Source organism: Anser brachyrhynchus (assembly GCF_964034855.1).
Source record: "Anser brachyrhynchus genome assembly, chromosome: 3".
Taxonomy (NCBI): Eukaryota; Metazoa; Chordata; class Aves; order Anseriformes; family Anatidae; genus Anser; species Anser brachyrhynchus.
Window position 1 is genome coordinate 18,191,812 of NC_137696.1, and position 20,670 is coordinate 18,212,481.

At 44.2% G+C, this 20,670-nt stretch overlaps 1 protein-coding gene across 2 annotated transcripts; it reads right to left on the reverse strand.

The window, feature by feature from the left end:
• Nucleotides 1–1,015: 1,015 nt before the first annotated feature.
• Nucleotides 1,016–19,182, reverse strand: SLC22A7 (solute carrier family 22 member 7). 2 transcript variants are annotated; one of them, XM_080585009.1, is made up of 10 exons: nt 18,683–19,182; nt 15,814–15,917; nt 10,785–10,939; nt 9,009–9,177; nt 7,027–7,144; nt 3,623–3,732; nt 3,321–3,535; nt 2,707–2,815; nt 1,708–1,914; nt 1,016–1,520 (listed from the first exon to the last, which is right to left on the reverse strand). In XM_080585009.1, the coding sequence occupies exons 1-10, from the start codon at nt 19,058–19,060 to the stop codon at nt 1,457–1,459; spliced, it is 1,629 nt and encodes a 542-aa protein (XP_080441135.1). In that variant the 5' UTR covers nt 19,061–19,182; the 3' UTR covers nt 1,016–1,456. The 2 variants fall into 2 exon arrangements, with proteins under 2 accessions (XP_080441135.1, XP_080441134.1); XM_080585008.1 differs by having other exon boundaries at nt 10,785–10,855; nt 18,683–19,162.
• Nucleotides 19,183–20,670: the final 1,488 nt, after the last annotated feature.

Consider the following 20,670-nt stretch of genomic DNA (forward strand, 5'->3'; position numbering starts at 1 on the left):
AAAATGTGACCTAGTGAGAGATGTCAAGCTTGTCCAAAATAATAAATTACCACTAATAAACACATTCTTTTATCAAAGGTTGCATGCTCCTTCATTGCAAAAGCACCCTGGGGTGTCTCCTTCAGGTATTTGCTGTAGCTAGGGCAATACTCTGAAAAGGATCCCAAACAAGTGTTCTGCATAGGGCGCTTCTGAAATAATACTATGGTCTGTTATTAATCTCAGCGTGTTGCAACTTGCTGATATAAGAGCGATGATCTGCCTCCAGTGAACACAAGGTAGCACACAGGGAATTGGTCTTTTTTTTTTTTTTTTCAGGGATTTTGAATGGCTATTTGACCCAATCTTTGAGACAGAAATAATACACAAAATTATATGTCTCAGTCTCAGGATGAGGAATCTGCTTTCCTTTTGTTTGCTTAAAGCAAAAATGCGGGCAAAATTTCGCCATGCAGCTCATTTCTACTAGGAGGCGCTCTTCGACCTAGAATTTGATGGGGCTCCTCATCTGTTTTCGGATGCGTTGTTGGTTTGTGTTATCCTAATAGACCTGTGCATGGTTTAGCTTAAAATTCATCAAAGCCCCGGGAATCATGGTGTGTCTGGGACTCAGATGCTGAGGTCATTCTCTCTTCCCAATTTAGAAAGCTGCTCTTTGTCAGGGTTCCAGATTTATAGTTGGTGCCTTGTCTCCGTTATTTGCAGAAGTAAGTACAAGATGCAAAGGCATTTCCTAAACTTAAGATCAATGTGTTAGATCAATAAGCAGAATGAAATCCATTACTGAATTACTCAATATTACATTCAAAAGTTCCTGTAATGATTTTTTTTTTCTTAAAGGATATCACATATAAACTAGATTTAAATAATCTGAAAAAAAAAATACATCTTCTTTGTGTATTTGGGACAAATGCTTGGAGATATCCCATTCTCAGTGGAATTACTGCATGTACTTTTTGCTAGCTTTGACCCTCAGTGTGGAAAATCTCCAGACCACTTCCGAATTCAAGAAATATTTGTAGCTACAGTTTATGGTTTATCCACCATCCAGTTAGATTTATTTCAGATGTTTTTTTGTACAATTCACACTCTGTTTTTTATTGCTGTTTTTTTTTTTGTGGTTTGTAAACCAATGGACTGTAGTTTCTGGAAGGCTGTGCAGTAATCTGAAAGGTGCTGCTAGTCCATCAAGGCCAAAGACTGGAAGAGCTAAGCACAGGGTCCTTGCATTTCCAGACCCTATTAGACCTGAGTGTTCTTGCTCCTGGCCACACTACAGAGAGGGGTTAGCTCCCTCCAGCTGGTTTCATGATCCACATCCTTCCTTATATGCCCTCAGCCCCACTTTCCTGCAGCGAGAGACGAGGAGGATGGTAAAGGCTCTTTTGTTGGCAGGTCAGAGGGTGGCTCAGTTTTGCAGTCCTACACAGTGTCTGTGCCTGTCCCACGGAGTCGCTCACTTCAGAAGAGACTGTAACGGCATGCCCTCAGGACCGCCGGTTTGTAATGGCTCTTTCACCCTGGAAGAAAAGAAGGCATATTTAGGCTGATGGACAGAAGACCAAGAAATCTGACAGTCCTGATCCCTACCGGGCTGTCCCTTGATCTGCTGTAGCCCATGGATGGGGAATTACAGGCAGCAGAGTGGGACGTCTCTGTGCCCTTCTCATCAGACTCCACGTGCAGGGCAGGATGGAGCTGACTCACTGTGTCTTCTCGATGTCCTCGATGCCTTCAGGCAGGCGCACGTTGAGTGTCTCCGGGAGCAAGAAGGCCACCGAGCCGCAGCACACTGCCATGCCACAGTACGTCACCTCGGGCAGAGACCTCCACACGTCATCCAGCAGGAAGACGAGTGGAGCCAAAGCCCCACCAATCCGTGCCGTGAAGGAGGTGTATCCCATCCCATTCTGCCTGGAAAGGTAGGGGACCATGGTGGAGTAGACCACAAGAAAGATATGGGTACTTCTTTCATACCAGACCTTGCAAACTCTGGTTTAAGTATGCACCATTCCCACATAAAACAGACCGGTGAAAGATAGAGGACTGTAGGTACTCTGGGTAGGGAGAAACAGAGGTGAAGTAAACCATGATCCATGCAGTAATCCATGAGTTGATTTTTTTGTTTGTTTTCCTCCAGATTTTCACAAAACAAACAAAAAACTCCACAAGAAACAGATTTCCTCCACCAGTCTTTGCTATAGCCCAAACCATGCTGGTACTGCACCTAATTTTATGTTTCCAGTACCTGGATATTTCATATAAACTGGCTTTTTCCTCCTGAAAGGCTAGTTAATCCCTGCTTTAGTATCATCTGATGTCCAGAAGGCTGTCAAACTCATGTGGTAATATGCGTCCCTTATAAAAATTGATATTTTGAATGATTATTTCCTGGGTCTTTTAGCAGTTACTAACAGATTATCGCAGGGTACTAAGACTTTATTGAGCACAGATCCCTTGAGTTCAAAAATGTGCCCATACAGAATAGTCCTCACCTTTCAATAGATTTCCCTATCCACATAGCCCACCCGCACTGCCCCTTTCTCATGAGTACGATATATAATCCCTAGAACCTGCTGCTTCTAGAGGCAAGGGACCAGTCCTGCAGTCTAGCCAACAGCATCTTTTGCTGTGTTGATGCCAAAGACCAGGGGGTGACATCCCACTGAGGGTCTGGTTGTGCACTCAGGCGGTGGCATCTCTTACCTCAGTACGGTGGGGTAGAGCTCAGAGGTGTACAAGAAGACAGTGGTGAATGCAGCTTCTGAGAGACCTTTGCCCGTAATGGCTACTACAGAGCGTAAGGAAGTGAAGGCTGGGAGGAAAGAAAAGACATTTATGACAATGGTCGAAGAGCAACAGCTAGGAAAAGGCTTCTTGTGCAAAAGGAACGAATGTTCAATGCTCTTACAAAAATAAATAATTAAATAAAGAGAAAGCCTAATAGCCCTAGAGCTAGTGCATCCAAGGTCTGAATCCAAGTCTGAAAATTTGGTGACTGTTATCCTGAGTGGAAGCTGAACTGACGAAAGGATAGGTCCCAACGTTTCCCACTGGACATTGTCTGTACTAAAGACGCTTAACCTGGTCATAACTGGACCCTCACTAGCCACTTCACAGTGACTGGAGACCAGCTTTTGCCACCAGATATATGGGCTAGCCCACATTAGCAGCCTTGTCCCACTGTCACCCTTGAAGATGAAAGACACCTCTGTACACAGTTGCCTGTGGACAAGATCTATGGTTCTCCTTCTCTAGCACTGCGTGGAATGGAAACCTCCCCTTTAGCAAGTGCTGCATATAGCAGAAGAGCATCTCACATTTGGGAATGATGATGTTGGCTCCTATGCATAGTCCAGTCAGGATGAGTGACCATGCCTGACTCTGCCGTCGTCCAATTCGATTCACCAGCACGTACACGATCATCTTGGCTGGAATCTCAATGATGCCAAAGACAAATTGGGAGAGATACATGTTGAGCCCAAAGCCAGTTAGTTTCATGCTCATGCCGTAGTAAGAGAAGGCAACACCAAACCTGCAAGGAGTGTGTGAAGATGGTAATTAGGGAAAAACAGCTGGGCAAGTGCAGGATAAATCCCCTCTGCAAAGTGACACTGCTTACCACACTGCCCCAGAACACAGAGAGATCTTCCGTAGGACTGGTGTCCTGAACAAGCTGATGTAGGAGTAACTCTCTCGTGGCTTTTTGTCTGTTGTGATCATTCTGAGGGCCTGGGAGAGGTGGAAAGAAGGAAATAGCTCAGCTGCTGTACGTTCAAGATCCAGACATGAAACCCTAGAGAGGTTGGGGCCTGTCATCCTTCCCAGCTCCATCATCACATTGGGTTTTCCATACTTTCCTATAGCAGAACAATTCTCTGGACATACGTTATCAGAGGCATGTCTTCATACAATATTTAATAGATTGTCTGCCATTTTAGACCCCTTTTTCATCTATTCACCCCTTCTTACCTGCATACCCTACATGGCAACAAGGCTTGCAGCAGATTGTGATGTTAGCAAAGTCAGCATTGGCCATTTCCACCCTCTTCCCCAAGTAGTTGCCTGCCATGGAGTCAGGTCTCAGGCAGGAGCTAACGGTGAACTGCATGCTTTATTCTCACATTTATGTAAGTATGATTATTTATACATCTATATATTTAAAATATGTCCACCTGAATATATAAAGAAGCTAAACACTGAGAAGTGAGCCTTGCCAATAAGGAAGAATAGATTGTTTATTGACAAATTATTTTTGTGATTGATTTAGGGACAAGTACCAGGAGAGTTCACAATTTGTGCTCACTGGCTAAGATGTGAGAGATTCATACAACTGCAGGTCTGCAGTGCAGGCAGAGGTACCTAAGCTAGTTGGCATAGGCTCACTGTGTGGTTAATGGGGAGCTCCAATGGGAGTGATGGAGTCACTTCATCCCAGAGCAAATAGCTGCATTTGGTCAGAAGAACTGCATGCTAAACTCCATCAACTCTGTTCATTAGATTGCAAGGCTCTAAAGGAGACTGGAGACAGCTATGATGTGGACACCTAACCTTGGGAGAGATGTCAACGTGGCTTTGCTTCGCCATGCCCAAGAATCATCAGCAAATGTGGGGTAGGACTTTTAAAACTGAAAAATTTTAAGGAAACCTTGAGGAGAGAGTCTGGTTAACTAGTGATGTATTCTCAGATTAATATTCTCTTCAGAGAAAGCAAAGCCTACAACAAAGTTTTTGCATAAAGACTTAATCACAACCACAGAGCTATGCTGTGAGCCTGCAACTTGGCTGGATGTATGAAGAAGAGCTGCAGCGTCTTGGGTCTGAGGGTCATTTCCAGTGCCTTGTCTCCAACAGCATCCTGCAGTGGAGCCCGCGGAGAGCAGGGCAAGCACACAGAGATATTCCGCCCAAAATGCCACCACCTCCAGCAGTTCAGGGACTCTGGACCAGATGAGCTGTCTGCCTGTTGGATGATCCTTTCACACATTGTCTAGTGGTTTGCTGAACCCATGCTTTTCTTTTATTTCAGTATACCCATTTTCTTTCTTTCCTTTTTCTACTTTTTTGCTCTATTTTTGCCTTTTTCAGAGGCAAATAATAAGTCTTTTCATCCAGATACGAAGGATGAATTATAGCACTGATAGTAGACCACTTCTGCAATGCTGAGAATTTCAATGTGAGATTCAAGCAACCCTGATGGCAGTTAGTCCTCTCTTTAAGTTGCATGATTTGCTATTTAACTGGGTAATATAAGACATTAACATGGAAGACATCTACTACATATTGTTGGCCAGATTTCCTAGCATGTGGAAGGACAACTGGGAGAGCCAGAACAACAAGAATCCCCAAAGAATTTTAAAAGCACATGGTTCAGTGATAGCTGGGGAGGAAGGAGGGTGAGGGAGTCTGCAGGCTTTTAGCATTACCTACAGTTAACACAGTGCTGAACGGTTATGGAGGCTGGGGGCTTGGAAATATCTAATAAAAGAGAAATCCTAGCTCAGAGAGCTCTCTGGTTTAAAAGAACTGTACAAAATGAAATAATGTTAGGAAAAGGAGGAGGATAGTTGTAAGTAACAGCATGTTCAGCTAGGGAAGAGCTAAGATTTTTATGTTTAATTGCATACTATGAGACTTTCATTCTTTGCAGTTTTTGGAAGAGTGACAAAACTTTTCGTACTGAAAAAAAAATCACACTGGGAAATTACTTAATGAGTTCTATAAGACAGTGCTATTAAATCTGAGAGCACATCAGTAACGTAATGTGCAATTATCAGGAGATTTATATGTCTCGCAGAATCAAAGTCTTCTGAATAAGGAAAATCAGTTGTTATCTTAATAAGCCATCAAAACACACTGAAGCATGGTCAAATCAATCAAGCAACCTTATATCAGGCAGTCATCTGTTGGCTGCATGTTTGGATACAGATGAGAAAACAGGCATGTCTCTATAAACCTCATAAATCCAGCAAGGTGTCACAACTGCAAACCTTTCTTGATCAAGGTCCAGTGGTTATGGTCCAGTGTGACCTGGTGCAAGGCCACACAAGTGGGGAAGCCCCAGCTACACTTCCTAACCATAAGAGTAGGTTGATGGTACAATCCCATGTCCTTTCTGGTGATGCTGCACTCTGAAATACAGAGTCATAAGCCAAAGCTGAATGAATGGGGTTTTAACCTGTTATTTTTACACATTTAGTCAGAGCTACTGGCTTGATTAAAGGCAAGGAAGAGTCACAGTTAGCTCCCGCCTGCCACAACCTAAACTCATCATTCCTCACATGATTAAACAACACGTGTCTATTGTAAATCAAAGAGGCTAACCACCTCTTAAAAAATATTAAGAAACTGCTTTTTAAAAATGGCATAGTGGCCAGGATAAGAGAGTGGTGGGGATGCTGGAGCACTGTGTGCACATCTGGACCGTGGTGGCAAAGCACAAGGCTCGTGTGCTTGTGCCGGGTTTTCCCATCTTCCTCCTTTGGTAAGAGATAAAGCAGAGGACATTAAAGAAAATATCAGCGTTTAATGAGCCACAAACTTCTGTACCCACTGGATTTTACTGCTGAGCTTTGTCACTCTTGAGGAGGTCAGGACTTAAATCATGTGGATCTAATTATTCAGAGGTGACAGATGTGCAGCCATCCAAGCCTCGCTGTGAAGGATTTTCATGAGTGCTGACTTCACCACAGCCAACAATCTTCCGTTGCATATGTACAGTAAATACAAGATTATTTCTCCAGACTAAGGTGGAGTAGCCTTCATATTTTGGGATATCACTGCATACAGTACCTTGAGTGCAATGAATACACTAAGTACATGCTATTAATATGTCTTTATGTGAGCTGAGCTGATGTTTTCTCTTTAGCAGTGGGTATAAGTGCTTTCTAGAGTAAAATGGACTATGGCACCCTGTGGATCACATTGCAGGCTGTGAGCATTGCTTCAGGTATAAAATAGAATTAAAACAGAGAGAAAGAGGAAATGGAAGAGGAAGGATATGTGTCTGGATCTTCAGTTTCTCACCTCTGGTGAGAGAGCGAAGTCTTTCATCCCGTTCATTCTTGCACATCTAAGCAGATGCTTGTGAGCTTGTTTCACTTTGCCGTTGGCTATGAGCCACCGGGCAGACTCTGGGACCCACCTGGTGCGAGGAGAGAAGACAGCATTCCTGTTGGCGCTCCGTGTTTTCCACCCCACATACATGGCCCTGGCCAAAGAGAGGGGATCTTCTCTGTGAGACTTCAACCTCAGCTAAAAATAGAAACTGTGGTGCATGAAAATAATAAGACTAATAGGACACTGTCTTTACACACGCATGCTGTTCTGCCCTTAAAGAAATAATTTAAGCGCTTATCCTTTCCTGGCAGTGTGTCATAGAGATTTTGGTAATACGGGCCACGTATTCCTTGCAGAAGAGAGACCCAACTTCTCCTGCTTCACCATCAGGAGGGGTGGTGAGCATTAAAGCAATACTCATTCCCTAATCTGCCACTGCTCCTCTGCTTGCTCTTTTGCAGCTTCTGGGCAACGACAGGTGGGTGTCTCTAAACACAGAATTTAGAAGCTTGAAGGAATATGTAGGTAAGAGGTCTACTGAGATCACATATTTGTCAAAATCTCTCAATGGGGTCTTCCAGAGGAGTGATCTGAGACCAGCTCCCTATAAGCTGTTGGTGATTTACGTGCCCCAAGTCAGACCACAGTAAAGCTAATAAACTATTCAATCTAGTCAATCAGTAGATGAAAAAGGATGCATGGAGCAAAAACATTTGCAGAACTGGACTTCTGGAAAGTTTTCAACTCCTTCCCATAACCTTTTAATACTTTGGAAAACATAAAGAATAAAAAAATGACATTTTGCACACCTTGTCACCATCTCCAGACTATATTATGTCATTTGGTTGTCTAATGTCTCAACTGAGTTGTGGTGCCATGTCAACAATATCCATGGAATGTGCTAAATTTGATTTTGATCCCATACTTCATGGACTTTTAATTATCCAGCAATCACGGACTTCTTGGGTGCCTGAATTTTGATCAGACTACAGTATAATTTGTTGGAGAACTCATCTCCATAAAAGGCATTAATGTAAGAGAGAGAGAAAAAAAGGAAAGTTATCCTTCAAAGGATGGGTCAAAATGTATTTATATGAATTTCAACATTTCCCATGATTCAATTTTTTACAGCTAGTTGTCCTTGGAAAAAAGCAAAAAACCTCAGATTAAAAAGCCAGCGGAACACATATTTTTGTGTTGTACTTGATCAGCAAAATATCAGATGATACACTTTGCCAGAAAGCATTAATCACTGGGGAAAGGATACATCTATTTTTGAGCCATTGTTTAACAACAGCATCAGTTTCTATCCCCTTTTTCATGAATATTATTTGAGATTTTGTTGGTAGATCTATGCAGTTGTGGGAATATCTCTGCTGATTACAACAAGGGACATCTGTCCACCTAGGAAATGGAGTTGCTCATGCAAAGAACTGTTTTGTGTCTTTGAATAAACTAATCCAACATACTTCACACTACAGTGACAGTATCAGTGAATCAACCCTATATTTTAGTCTGTCTTGCTATATTAAAGAAAAAAAAAGGAAAAATAATTTCTTTGATTAAATAGACCACCTCTCCATTGTGAAGTTTCAGAGATGTTAGATATTCCTTAAATAAAGTTACAGGTGGGAAATAGCCCACAGAAAGCTGATGTATTCGACCAGTTAGGATGTTCACACAGCTGAGAAAGGCCATGGAAAATGCAAAGATCTGTGCCTGGCCTCAGCCTCATTCCTGCCTCCTCCTTGTTCCCAAAGCCGTGGTGCACCCTTGGCTCCCGACCTCAGCAGAGGTGAGGAGAGATGAAACCCAGGCCCCTCCAGTTTTCAAGGCCTGCCATCCCAGGACCAGCACTGTGATATTTGCCACGCTCACAGGGCAGGGGAGGCAAATCACAGCCCGCCCCCATCCCCACCAGCCAGCAGGCTGCGGGGCGCAGCACTCACCACAGGTAGATAATGCTCAGAAGACAAGGTCCTGTTACGGCGACTAAGAGCCAGTGCCATTCCCTCACCAGGTAGGCTATCAGGGCCAGCAGCATGTTCCCGATGCTCCAGAAGATGCTGGTCAGGACCCCAGAGAAGGTGCGGTGCTCTATGTCCACCCACTCCATCCCTGCAAGAGGGAGGCAGTGTTCAGCGGGGACACACAGGACTTCTCCAGGGAAGGGTCTGCGGGACTTTGTAAGAAGTGCAAAGTGAGGCAACATCCCTGGTCTTTTCCTCCAGCAGAATTCTGCTGTTTGGCTGACATTTTGCACATTTTAAACGTTCATCCACAATGCTTAACCTCCCGCAAAGCTGTAAGCAATTAAAGTAAAGCCTTAAAAGAAGAAATGCTGGACATACAGTAATAAAAAAATGGTGCTAAAACCCCTTAGATGATACATTTTTACCCTGTTCAGCAGCATTCAAGAGGTCTTCTTCATTAAACTCATTTTTTTTCTTACTATCCAGTTGTACCTTGTCTGCATAGTTTCCTATTTCTCTGCCCACTCATTATTCCACATTAAAGAAATATATTAAGCTGAACAGGTGTTCATGGAGAACAGATACTAATGCACATGTAAAACCAGAACAAACGGTGGTCTGCTTGTTTCTGTGTGTGAACTAAAAGTCAATTTTCCTCTAAAGATCCTGACATCTTGCTACAGCATCTAACAATCATAAATGTCCTTCCCAGGCTCTACTTTGTCTTGTAGGCATCAGACTTTATAACAGGAATGAGCCATAGCAGGCCTTGGGACGTGTAATGTCTTGTGAGGACTTGTCCACTCCTGAAGTGTGTTTAGCTTGATTTTGGTTGTATCTGCAAAAATTCTGGAAATTTTTGCTGCATCTATAGCTTGCTCTACAGTAGAGTGACTCTTGCCTAGTATGTCCTAACTGCATCTATAAAGTCATCCTATGCTCTGCTGGGTAGCTTGGAGTTTGGAGCTTGTTTTAATTATCTAAGTAATTAAAGTCTTCAGCTTGAGTTTTGCCTAGCTTTGAGTGATTTAAAAAAATATATTTTATTTTATTTTATTTTATTTTATTTTATTTTATTTTATTTTATTTTATTTTATTTTATTTTATTTTATTTTATTTTATTTTATTATTTTATTTTATTTTATTTTATTTTATTTTATTTTATTTTATTCTATTTTATTTTATTATTTTATTTTATTTTATTTTATTTTATTTTATTTTATTTTATTTTATTTTATTTTATTTTATTTTATTTTATTTTTTGTTTCTTTCTCCTGGCCTTTCTAAAAATACGGGTCAGGAACATAATGAAAACAACTGCTGCAAAGTCAAGACTGGGGAGGAAGAAACACCCTGCAAATGACACACCATCCTGCTCCTGCTGAGGACATGACACGCTGATGAATTTTTGTAATTGTGGTTGAAGAGTGAGAACCCTGTATCAGAAGAAAAGGGACAATAATTTGTCTATGGCTTTTACTGCACGGTTAATGATGCTTAACAGGAATTGGGCAGCATGGATGATAAGTGTTAATGCTGGAACAGAAGCACTAATAAGTGGTTGTTATATTTTGATGAGACTGCTAAAGCATTAACTGGACTGAATTGTAATGCTTGGATCTTCCCAAGAGGGTTGTTCTTTTGGCTGCCCATACTGAAATCACGCCTGCGTGCTGCACGAGTCCCTGCTTACCCGGTGCCTGCCAGGAGCACCCCCTCACAGCCAGGCACCCACAAACACCTCACACTTACCCAGAGGCAACACAATCAGGGAGAGACCACTCAGAGCCATCCCGGTGAGGGTCCGCGTGATGGCCAGCATGCTGTAGGAGACGGAGGCGGCACTCAGCATCCCGAATACGACAGAGAGCACAAGCGACAGCAGGAGCATGGATTTCCGACCGAACCTGCCACAATCACAGTCGTGGGTTACTTACAGGCTGGAAGCCTGGTCCAGGAGAAGGGTTTCAAATGGTGAAATGAGAGACTCAAGGAGGTCAGTGAAAATATTGCCTACTCTGCAAAGACTACATGATGCCTCAGAGGGGGGAAACTGCTCTGGATATAGCCAGTGCTGCAGTGATGTGATCCACTACAGACGGTCAGCCTGCCCCGTGAGCACCAGGCACAAATCTCCCAAATGGAAAGAGCAGCAATTATCAAAATAATAATAATAATAATAATAATAATAATAATAATAATAATAATAATAATAATAATAATGGGCTCCCCATTCAACACCACCATGAAAAGGAGAGATGCCAGCTTGAAAATCTGTGTTGCTGGCACAGCCTGCACCTTCCAATAGCTGTCCCCACTCCTCCTCCTTCCATCGTCCCCTTGGAACCAGATGCTGCCCCTGCTCCAAAGGAGAAGGAGGAGAGAGCACTGTGAAAATTTAAAAAATTAAAAAAAAATAAAATTAAAAAACTTAAAATTAAATTAAATTAACTCTGTCAATGGGTAACATTCGGTCTATAGGGACTGAAACCCTGGCCTGATTCTGACGTTCTCCTAGTGGCCACCTGATAAGGATGATGGCAAAGACCATTACCCTGGTGGGGTCAAATTATGTGCTGGGACACGATGCCACAATAACGTTCTTAAGAGTTATCACAAGTGACTTCGTGCAGCAGCTAGTTAATGAATCTACTGTAGAAGAAATGAGTCATGGCATTGGCCTAGGCAGTTTGCTGGATCTGCTTTGAAATTTAAGCAGACCCAGTCTGCAAAAGTCATTGTAATGCAGCTGGATCAGAGCAGCAAACATCCAGAAAACCACCTAAACTGCATCCAGCTTCCAAAAGTGTAACTGCTTAGGAAAAAAAGGTACATTTTTGAAATTAAGGTATATCTCAAAAATACAGCAAGAAGCATATCAAAACATAAAATTCCCTGCAGGGCACAAGGCAGCTATTTATGGATCCATTACTAGACTCTCTCAGCAAATGCATGCCACCTGCTAAGGAAACCAGAGGGAAGCTGGCAGGATTGAATTGCAGGCTACAGGAAGGCTGCTAGAAATAATGCGGTTAAAACTGTCTTCAGAGAGAAAGATTTGGAAAAGACCAACCTCTGAATGATTAAATGTGGAAAATATAATAAAAGGAGCAAACTGCGCAAGCATAAAAAAGAATAAAAAAGCCATTTTCACAAATATCCCAGTCTGGAGGTCTGCCAAAGCATCGCACAACCAGTGAGGTACAAGGAAAAGGCATAAAAGGGGTGCTTGGAAAAGAGCAGGCAATAACAGATTTATTTATTTTTTCGCATATATATGTTCACAGTAAAGGTGCTTGGAGGGTTTACCAGGGTAAAAATTGTCAGCAGAGGTGTTCTCAAACGCGTGTCTGTAGGATCTTAGAACAAAGTGAACCATGAGTGTAGCAAAATGCCAGGTCCAGATGGTTTTCACCCCAAAGCACTAGAGATGAAATATCTGCATTACGATTAGCACAAGGAAGTGAGACCTCTTCTCTGTTAGAGAGAAGGAAGTTTGCTAAGGGGACATCAGCTTTGGTGTCTTACAAAGGTGTGGGGCATGACTTCTGGGGTTTAAAAGATCTAGCATCGATACTGATAAAATGGATAAAAATAATGTTAAAAGAATTCTTAGACACACAGATAAGTAAACAGTGCAAGAATCAGCATGGCTTTTGTAAAGATAATACTCATAACCTGTGGAAGTTCACTGGGGGTGGTCAAATGGATGACAAGAAAGTTCTGACTGATTCAGAACAGCTGGATTTCCAAAAATAGTCTGAGCGACTGGAGACTGGTTGCTGTATCTGGAGTGTCGTGGGGAACCAACACAAAGTGCTCAATACATTTGCTGTGTTTTAAGGGATGTGGCATGACCTGCCCTTTCATAACTTTACCTCTTCTTTCCCATCCCCACTCTGTCAGTCCCAGGCCCCTTTCCTAGTGCTTTTGGAGCAAATACTGCACTTGTCCTTCCACCAGCAGCTCCTGGCACACCATCTTCAGGGGAGGCAAATCAGGGCACAAATATGCTTAAATGCTGGGCTTGCTTAGGCGTTTTGGCTCGATCCCACATCAAGATCATGTGAAGAGACAAACAGAAGAAAAGCTGAGCAAGGTAAGGACCCTTCCCACTTGAATCAGGAAAAAGGATCTGCCAAATTTCCTGCAAATTTACTGGATGCCCTGCTCCCAGCACCATCCCCAGCACCATCCCCTGATGTGACCTGCTCTCCTGCAGGGCCTGTGCCCACGTAGCTCAGCAGGGCAGTGCAGTCAGCTCTGCTCCGGGCTGCTCACAAGAGTACGTCAAACCCTCTTTACCTGTAACTTTAGCAGACTGAAGGGTCCGGTCTCTCTAACTGGAAGTCAAGCCAAAACTTAGTCTTTTTTGTTGCCTTCTTCAAATTTTCTCCACTTCTACTCTAACCTTTAGAGACGGGGAGGAGGAAATCAAAACTGCACATGGTATTCAAGATGTGGGGTCACTACATATGCATGTTTCTGCATGGTGACGTTCTCTTTAACTTTCTTTTCCTTTCCTAATAATTCTTACTTTTAAATTCGCTTCCCCAGCCACTACACATTGCTGAGAGGATGTTTGCCTGAAGCTTTCTATCATATCCCTGAAGTCTTGCTCCTGAGCAGCTATGGTCAGCTCAGAGGCCTCTATTTTACATGTGAAATTTTAATTGTTTCTTTATTTATTTTATATTTATCTACCCTGACATTGTGTCTTCTAATGCTTCCATCCACTCACAGAGCTTTGTAAGATCCTTCTGCAGTTCTCCACGCTCAGAGTTTGTCTTGTCCAGCTTTGTCACTCAGCCTCACCTCCCTGCTTACTTCTTTTCCAGATCATTTAGAAAAATGCTGAAAAGCACACATATCCAATTATCAGGTCCCCAGAGGTGTTCCTACATTGTAACAACTGAACACTTACACCTCTCTTCTCTTTCCCAGCTTTTGATCAATTATTTAGCCAAGCAGGGACCTTCTTCCTTACTGCAGGGCAGCTCAGTTTCTTTAGAAGCTTTTTGTAAGGAAACTTATTGAAATCCAAGTAGATGATATCTTCTTTGTTCACATATCTGTTAACATCTTCAAAGAAATACAGACTGCTTGTAAAGTATGAATCTTGTGCAAAAGAGGAAAAAGTCATGTGGCCACTGGCTCAATTGTTCAGAATAGTTTCTGAGCCAATTTGCCCAATATAGCTAGATGCCAGGCTGCCTGGCTGGTAGTTCCCAAGATCTTTCTTGGGAACTGGTGTAAAAACTGATTTGATACCTCATACCTTCCCAGTCCTCTGCTGTGGAGGTCACACAATGCCAACAATATTTCATTTTTTCCATCCTAAAGTTCCTGTAGGACTGTGGGATGACCACTCCCTGGTCCTGGCAGTTTATCATCATTCATTTTGTGAATTTTCTCCATGCCTTCTTCTACCAGCTCATTTCAAGGCAGGTCTTCTCTTGAGAAGGCTCCAGCTCCGGCACCTGCCCCTACATGTTCCCTCGCTGTGAGCATGAACTCAGTTATGTCTCACACCACAGCCCTATTGTTGCTCCTTTTATTGCTTAATCATCTATGGGCTCTTTCCCCTTACAATTCACTTTAAAAAACAGTTTATTTTTCATTTTTCTCTAACATAAAGCTTTTCTCTGCCTTAATTTGTCTATCTCCTTTTCCTGATTCTCATTTTTCCCCCTACAAAAGTGCTATTAAACCTTTTTAGACACAAAGTTGAGACACACTGTTTGAGACTCACAGAAATATACAGATATAAGCAAAGATATCAAAGATACAGAAGTAACTGGGAGCATCGTACTGGGAAGCTGGTTTCCCTATGCTATGCAGTGATCTTGTAGCCTACTTTACCCTAATGCTTGTTTACTCCCAGAGGAAGGAAGTTGGGAAGGAATCAAATAGTTTCCTGCACAGGAAGCTCAGACATTAAATATTGAATAGTGTAGAGTGAATGGCACATCCTGCTTGCTTGCTTGCTCTGTGTATTCTCTGGTAGGTTTCCTGTTTCTGCTATTTGCAAAAATACTTAATTTCTTAATTTATGACCTTTCTGGGTTGTCACTCAGACTTTTTTCAAGTTTACATTATCACATTCTAACATTTAACCAGGGAGAGCAGATTTGTTCCTATTTTCCTCATCAAGGCATTGCCCTAGCTCTTCCTCAAGGAAAGCCTCCCTGCTTATACCAACCTCCTTTACCCTGCTTCTCTAGTAATAGCAGAGTCAATCATCTTTTCTTTCTTGAAACTCTGTTTCAGACATGGCATGCATTTGCTTTGACCCCTCACTTGTGTGTCCTTAACCAATTTCCAGATAACTTGCAAGGATTTAACTTTTTGTTTGTTTGTTTGTTTTAACCAGCTTTCTCCTTTATAGACGGTTATCTTTCCTGAAATAGGTCCCATAAACAGCGGATATTTTTAGTTTTTACTGTTCCTACAGCAGTGCTGACCCCAATGCAGTGGGTCAGTGTTATTGTTGCAGTGCATCTTGCTCCTAACCATGGCCAGAGAACTGCTTCCCTGGTGGGCTCCTAACTGGCTGCCCCATGAACCAGTCGGTGGCCACCACTCAGCATTTAGCCCCTGCATTGCTCCTCAGTTATGACTTTAATCCAATTTTCATGTGAAAGGCTGAATTCTCCCTTTATGATTGTGTTTTCTCCTTTCTCTGCCCCTCTGACTGCCTTTTGCACGTCACAGGTTTGTGAAGGCCTTGTCATTGAAACTGAAGCCCTGGAGGAACAGCCTCCAAATCAAGGTGTCAAACCTGTCTGAAAGGTATCCAAACACCACGGCCCCGATTGTGACGCCAATGAAGAAGAAGGTGGCAGTTGCCTGGTTCAGTCCACGCTGCTCACACACGAGGTCCCACTGAAACACAAGTCCAAAATGACACTTAGTGCCCAATTCAAACTCTGTCTTCATTCTCACCCCTTCCTGCCAGTGATCAGCTATCTCGTGTTCCAATTCATATTAGCCAAATCTGTTTGAGATGTAGAATTGTGCATGGAGCTGCAGACAGGACAGTGCCAGAGTCCTGAAAAATGTAAAATGGCAACCTACAAAGCTCAGAGGCTTCCAGCTGTTAAGCCCCACTGTGACAACCTCTCTGTGGACACTTGCTGAGCAGGAGAAAGCTTCCCTGGGTACCACTCCATCATGAAGAGATCCCTTTTTCCTCTCCTGACCCCTGTGATAACTGTTCTCAACCTGCCTTGGTGCACTTCTCTGCTAGCTTCCTCATCAAGATCCTGATGCTCTGGGGACTGACCTGACCAGATGGGCATCTGCAGGGTGCCGCACTGCAGTGACCTCAGGGTGTGTTGGGATGCAAGGAAATGGTCTCAAGTTGCACTAGGGGAAGTTTAGATTGGACATTAAGAATTTCTTCATGGAGAGGGTGTTCAAGCATTATAACAGGCTGCCCAGGGCAGTGGTGGAGTCCATAGCCTGGAGGTATTTTAAGAGAAGTGTGGACATGGCACTAACAAACATGGTTTAGTGATGGGACGCGGTAGGCCATGCTGATGGTTGGACTTGGTGATCTTGAAGGTCTTTTCCAACCTAAATCATTCTATGATTCTATGTGTGCTGATATCCAGTTACTGTTGCCCTGGCCAATTTCCTCAAAGTTGTCTGTGCAGGGTAGAAAGAAGGCAGAGGAGTCAGACTAAACACTAGCTCCTGAGGCTAACTTACTGAGTTCTTATGAAGAGAGTGGTCTAGGCATTCTTTTTAACTCAGTTAATGAGCATCATTTTACTTTCTTGGAGGTGCAAATGTCGCTAATCATTACAGAATGCTGTGGCCAAGCTGCAGAGTTAATTTTCCATATGAGTGTAACTTGATAAAACTAAAATTAATCATCAACCCAGCCTTGCAGTCTCTCTGAAAAGGCTGGCCAGACCTTGAGCAACCTTTCTGCCTGCAAGCACAAAAGACTCCAGAGGAGGCCGTGTCCCCTTGAACATGTCCCGAGGCCACTGCACTTTGAATGTGGCGTCACGAGGCTCTGAGCCCAGCACCTCTGCTGCAGAGCACCTTTCCTGCCTTTCCTCCAAGGGTGCTTTACACCTTTCTCCCTGAAACAGTGTAGAAATCAGGTGCAGATCTGGTGCCCATCTCACCTCAGTGCCTGCCAGAACTAGAGGTGGTGGGTGGTAGGGAGGAGGCATTGGCTCTAGGTTAGGATCCATCAGCCTTCTGTCTGACCAAATTGTCCCCTTCCCTCAGATCTACCATGCTTTGGGTTGCCTTTCAAGGAAAGAAAACTACAGCCTGCATGTAAAGTATTAACACCCAGAGGCATCACTGTCAGCCCTAGCAGAGCATTTCAGAAGGCTGGTGGTTAATGTTTGATGGGCAGGGACCTTGGGCAGGCTCAAGGTTATGTCTGGCCAGAATGCTGCACCTCAGCAGGAGGCCCTTTGCGAGCACATTTCTTGGCTGATGGCAAGAGGCACTGCTGGTAGTTGGACTGATGGACTCCTAAACCTGTGAAATGTTTTCCAGGGGGATGAGTACACTGCGAGTCTACAGCTTTTCAGAGGGGGTGATGCAGCCAAGTCCTCGCTCTGCTGTTTCCCCGAGTGGCACTGCTGGGGATGATGGGCTCCTGCTACCAGGATTCCCTGCCTTCCCATCGAGGCCAGGTTCATCCAGCCTCTTGCCATGGGGTCTCCACTCTATGGCTGCTGAACCCCTCTGCTGGCATGAGGTTGGAGCTGGTACTGAGCTGGGTGATGTCCTCAGTGTCTCCAGGGGCCTTGTCCCTGCTCTGCTGAGTGCTTGCTGTGAGCTGATCACCACCTTGCTCCTGAAGCATCGTCCTTGCCTCACCACAAACCCTACTTCTTTTGGGCTCTGATCTGGGAAAGTTTTGAATTTTGTTCCCTGTATCCTATGATCTGTGCCCACCCTCCTTGCTGCTGCTGTCCCACCATTTTGTGCTCTGTACCACCTCCTCCCTTTTCACTTGGCCCATCCATCCCTACCACCCCATGCCTGCTGGCTGCCCCATTCCCAGGGTGCCCCGTGAGCTCAAGCACTTCCCAATCAGTGGCTGGGTGGCATGGGGAGTGAATGCCCTCCTCTGCCTCATTTCTCCCTCTGTCCTGCTCATCTTCCCAGCTAGGCTACATGCTCAACAAATGTGAAACACCAAAGCTATGCCAAGGGGGCAGAGATAAAACAAGGGGGGGCAGTAAGAGAGGCAGTATGATCTCTGGGAGAAGAGGGGGAAACAGGAGATCAGGGAGGAGAGGCAGACAGAGGAAGAGAAGTAATGAAGTGTTAGGAGAATCAGGAAAGTAAGTCACGGGCTAAAATGAAATCCTTATAGTTGTAATCTTGTGCAAATTCCACGTGGCCCAAGCAGAGAAAATCTGATGTATCTCTCCTCCCCACAACACCAGTTTCTCAATCGCCCAGAGAAATCAAGATGCTCGTTATGAGAAATGTTGATGACTAACTGAACTTCAGAGAGCTTCCCCATCCCAGGTCATCTTCACTGAACAACTTCCACAGGTTAAAATGCAAAGATTCCCCTTTGATTCTGTGCACCTAACATCTCTCCATCTGCTTCTCAAAGCACTGAGCTGATTTCATTTTCACCTAGATCATGGACCAGGGGTTACCTGGGTAGAGATGGTGGAGGTGAACTGTGAGTGGTCATAGACCCATCCATGCTGGCAGTTCTGGATGACGGAGTCGTTTTCTGGTTGCAGAGAAGAATTGAGCAGTAGGTGAAACTGAGGCTGTGAGAACATTTCACAGGACCTGAAGGTGCCATCAGGCTCCCGGGGGATGCTGATGAGCAGAATTTCCTCCATGGTGAGGTTCACAAACGCCTCTTGGTGTGGAATTGCACAGTGATGAGAGGGGGTAGCAGCAAGAAAGCTGTGCAGCAGAAAATGCATGGGAAGGTTGATTCTTGCGAGGCAAAGTACAAACAAAATCAAAATCTGGAATCTGCCAAAGCCACCAATTTCCAGCAAGAGATCTTCAAATTTCATCTTTTCTATGGAGTTTGCTCATTCAGAGCAGCTATGTACCAAGGAGCAGCAACATGAGCTTGAGAAGCGGTCTCTGTCTCTGGAGCTCAGCTTCCCATGGCTTTTCATACAGCCACTCCCTTGGACTTTGAGACGTCACTGAAAAGTTGTCAAAAGTCACAGTAAAACTGTCCATTTGGGGTAGAGCCAAAGAAATCATCCCGTGTGCACACAGCACATCCATTTCAAGTGGACCCAGCACAAGGCACCTTCTCTTTTTAGAGCCCTTTCTTCCCGTTGTGGTTTTTGAGAGGGAGATCCACATTAGGAAAGGAGGCTGTGGGAATAGCCCCATGGAAGCACCATGATTTATGGTGTGGGGGTACCACACACTGCCTGCCTCTGAGGCACTGCAACAAGCTCTGTCTCATGTGAGCTGATCACCAGCTGGCCCAGCTGGACATGAAATAGGTCCCCAGGAGATCAGGGGTGACTCACTGTGTCCATGGGCACCGAAGCCTGCTTGCTGTGCATCAGCTGTGTGTTTTTAGCATGGCTTGTCTTAAGTCATGACCTCATGGGAACAGGGAGTATGGAGAGGTGAGAGGATATCCAGAAGAGATAAGAGATGAAAGATTGGTCTCCAGATAGAGACCAATTGGATGGGAACCAATACAACAGCCCAAGAGTGAGGGACCTACAGCCCTTTACAGGACCAGAGGTACTGCTGCCACCACTACACAGGCCTTGCACCATGTTTCTTTCATCACCACCAGAAATAGGTTTCTTGAAGAGATGGGTCTTTAATTTGAATTTTCCACTCCTCATACGTTCTTAACCAGGAGCAGGGGCTCTTTACTCAGCCAGAGACGATTTTTTTTTGTTTGTTTTGAGTTATAGAAACAATGCCTAGAAAATGCAGCAACTGGGAAGATGCAGTAACAGCTGGCACAGCTTGCTTCACACAAACAACATGATTCATGAGCCAGAAACAAAAAAAATCCAGCAGCTCCAGGTAGCCCAGGCCTGCCAAAATTGCAAGGAACTGCACAATCTCTTGCATGGCCAGCAGAGACCTGGATGGAGGATCACTGGCACTTAAAGACAAGACAGATGCAGCTCCCTGCCCCACAACTGGGCAGGCTTTGGAAAAGGGGTGAGATCAGGACAGGTTAAGCTGGGATCAGTGGGAGAGGGGGCTTTACCCTGACTCTCTCTTGAGGAGCCTGCAGGACCCTTCCCTCCAGGATTACAAGGCAAAGGACACCACGCTGTGACCTCAGGAGATCTTTGGTTGTCTCAGCAGCATTCCTGGCCATCCATGTTTAACTAACATGCTGACCCAGTCTTTGCTACAAAGCATTTCAGTGCTTATCCTGGGATGAGCGTGGGGGAAGCAAGCAGGAACGGAGCCGGGGCACCCAACAACACCGTCCCTCCAGAGTTACAGTTTAAGCTGAAGGAACTAAAGGGCAAATTGTTTTTCTTCACCACTGGTCTTCTAAGAGCAAGGAACAGGAACTCTCGTCGATATGCTCTTGCATATTTAAACTACAAAGCAGGTCTAGCCTCCTCGTCAGAAATGAGGTTACAGTTCGTTGCGCTGCAACTCCTGGGGCTCTCCTATTCAT

What these genes read in the sequence shown, in the direction of transcription:
- SLC22A7 (XM_080585009.1), bottom strand. Translation starts at nt 19,060, where the DNA reads ATGAAATTTGAAGATCTCTTGCTGGAAATTGGTGGCTTTGGCAGATTC. An exon ending in TTTGGATACCTTTCAGACAG is followed by an intron (nt 10,940 to 15,813) that starts GTTTGACACCTT and finishes TGATTGTGGCAG; the next exon opens with GTTCGGTCGGAAATCCATGC. An exon ending in CCTGATTGTGTTGCCTCTGG is followed by an intron (nt 9,178 to 10,784) that starts GTAAGTGTGAGG and finishes TCCCTCTTGCAG; the next exon opens with GGATGGAGTGGGTGGACATA.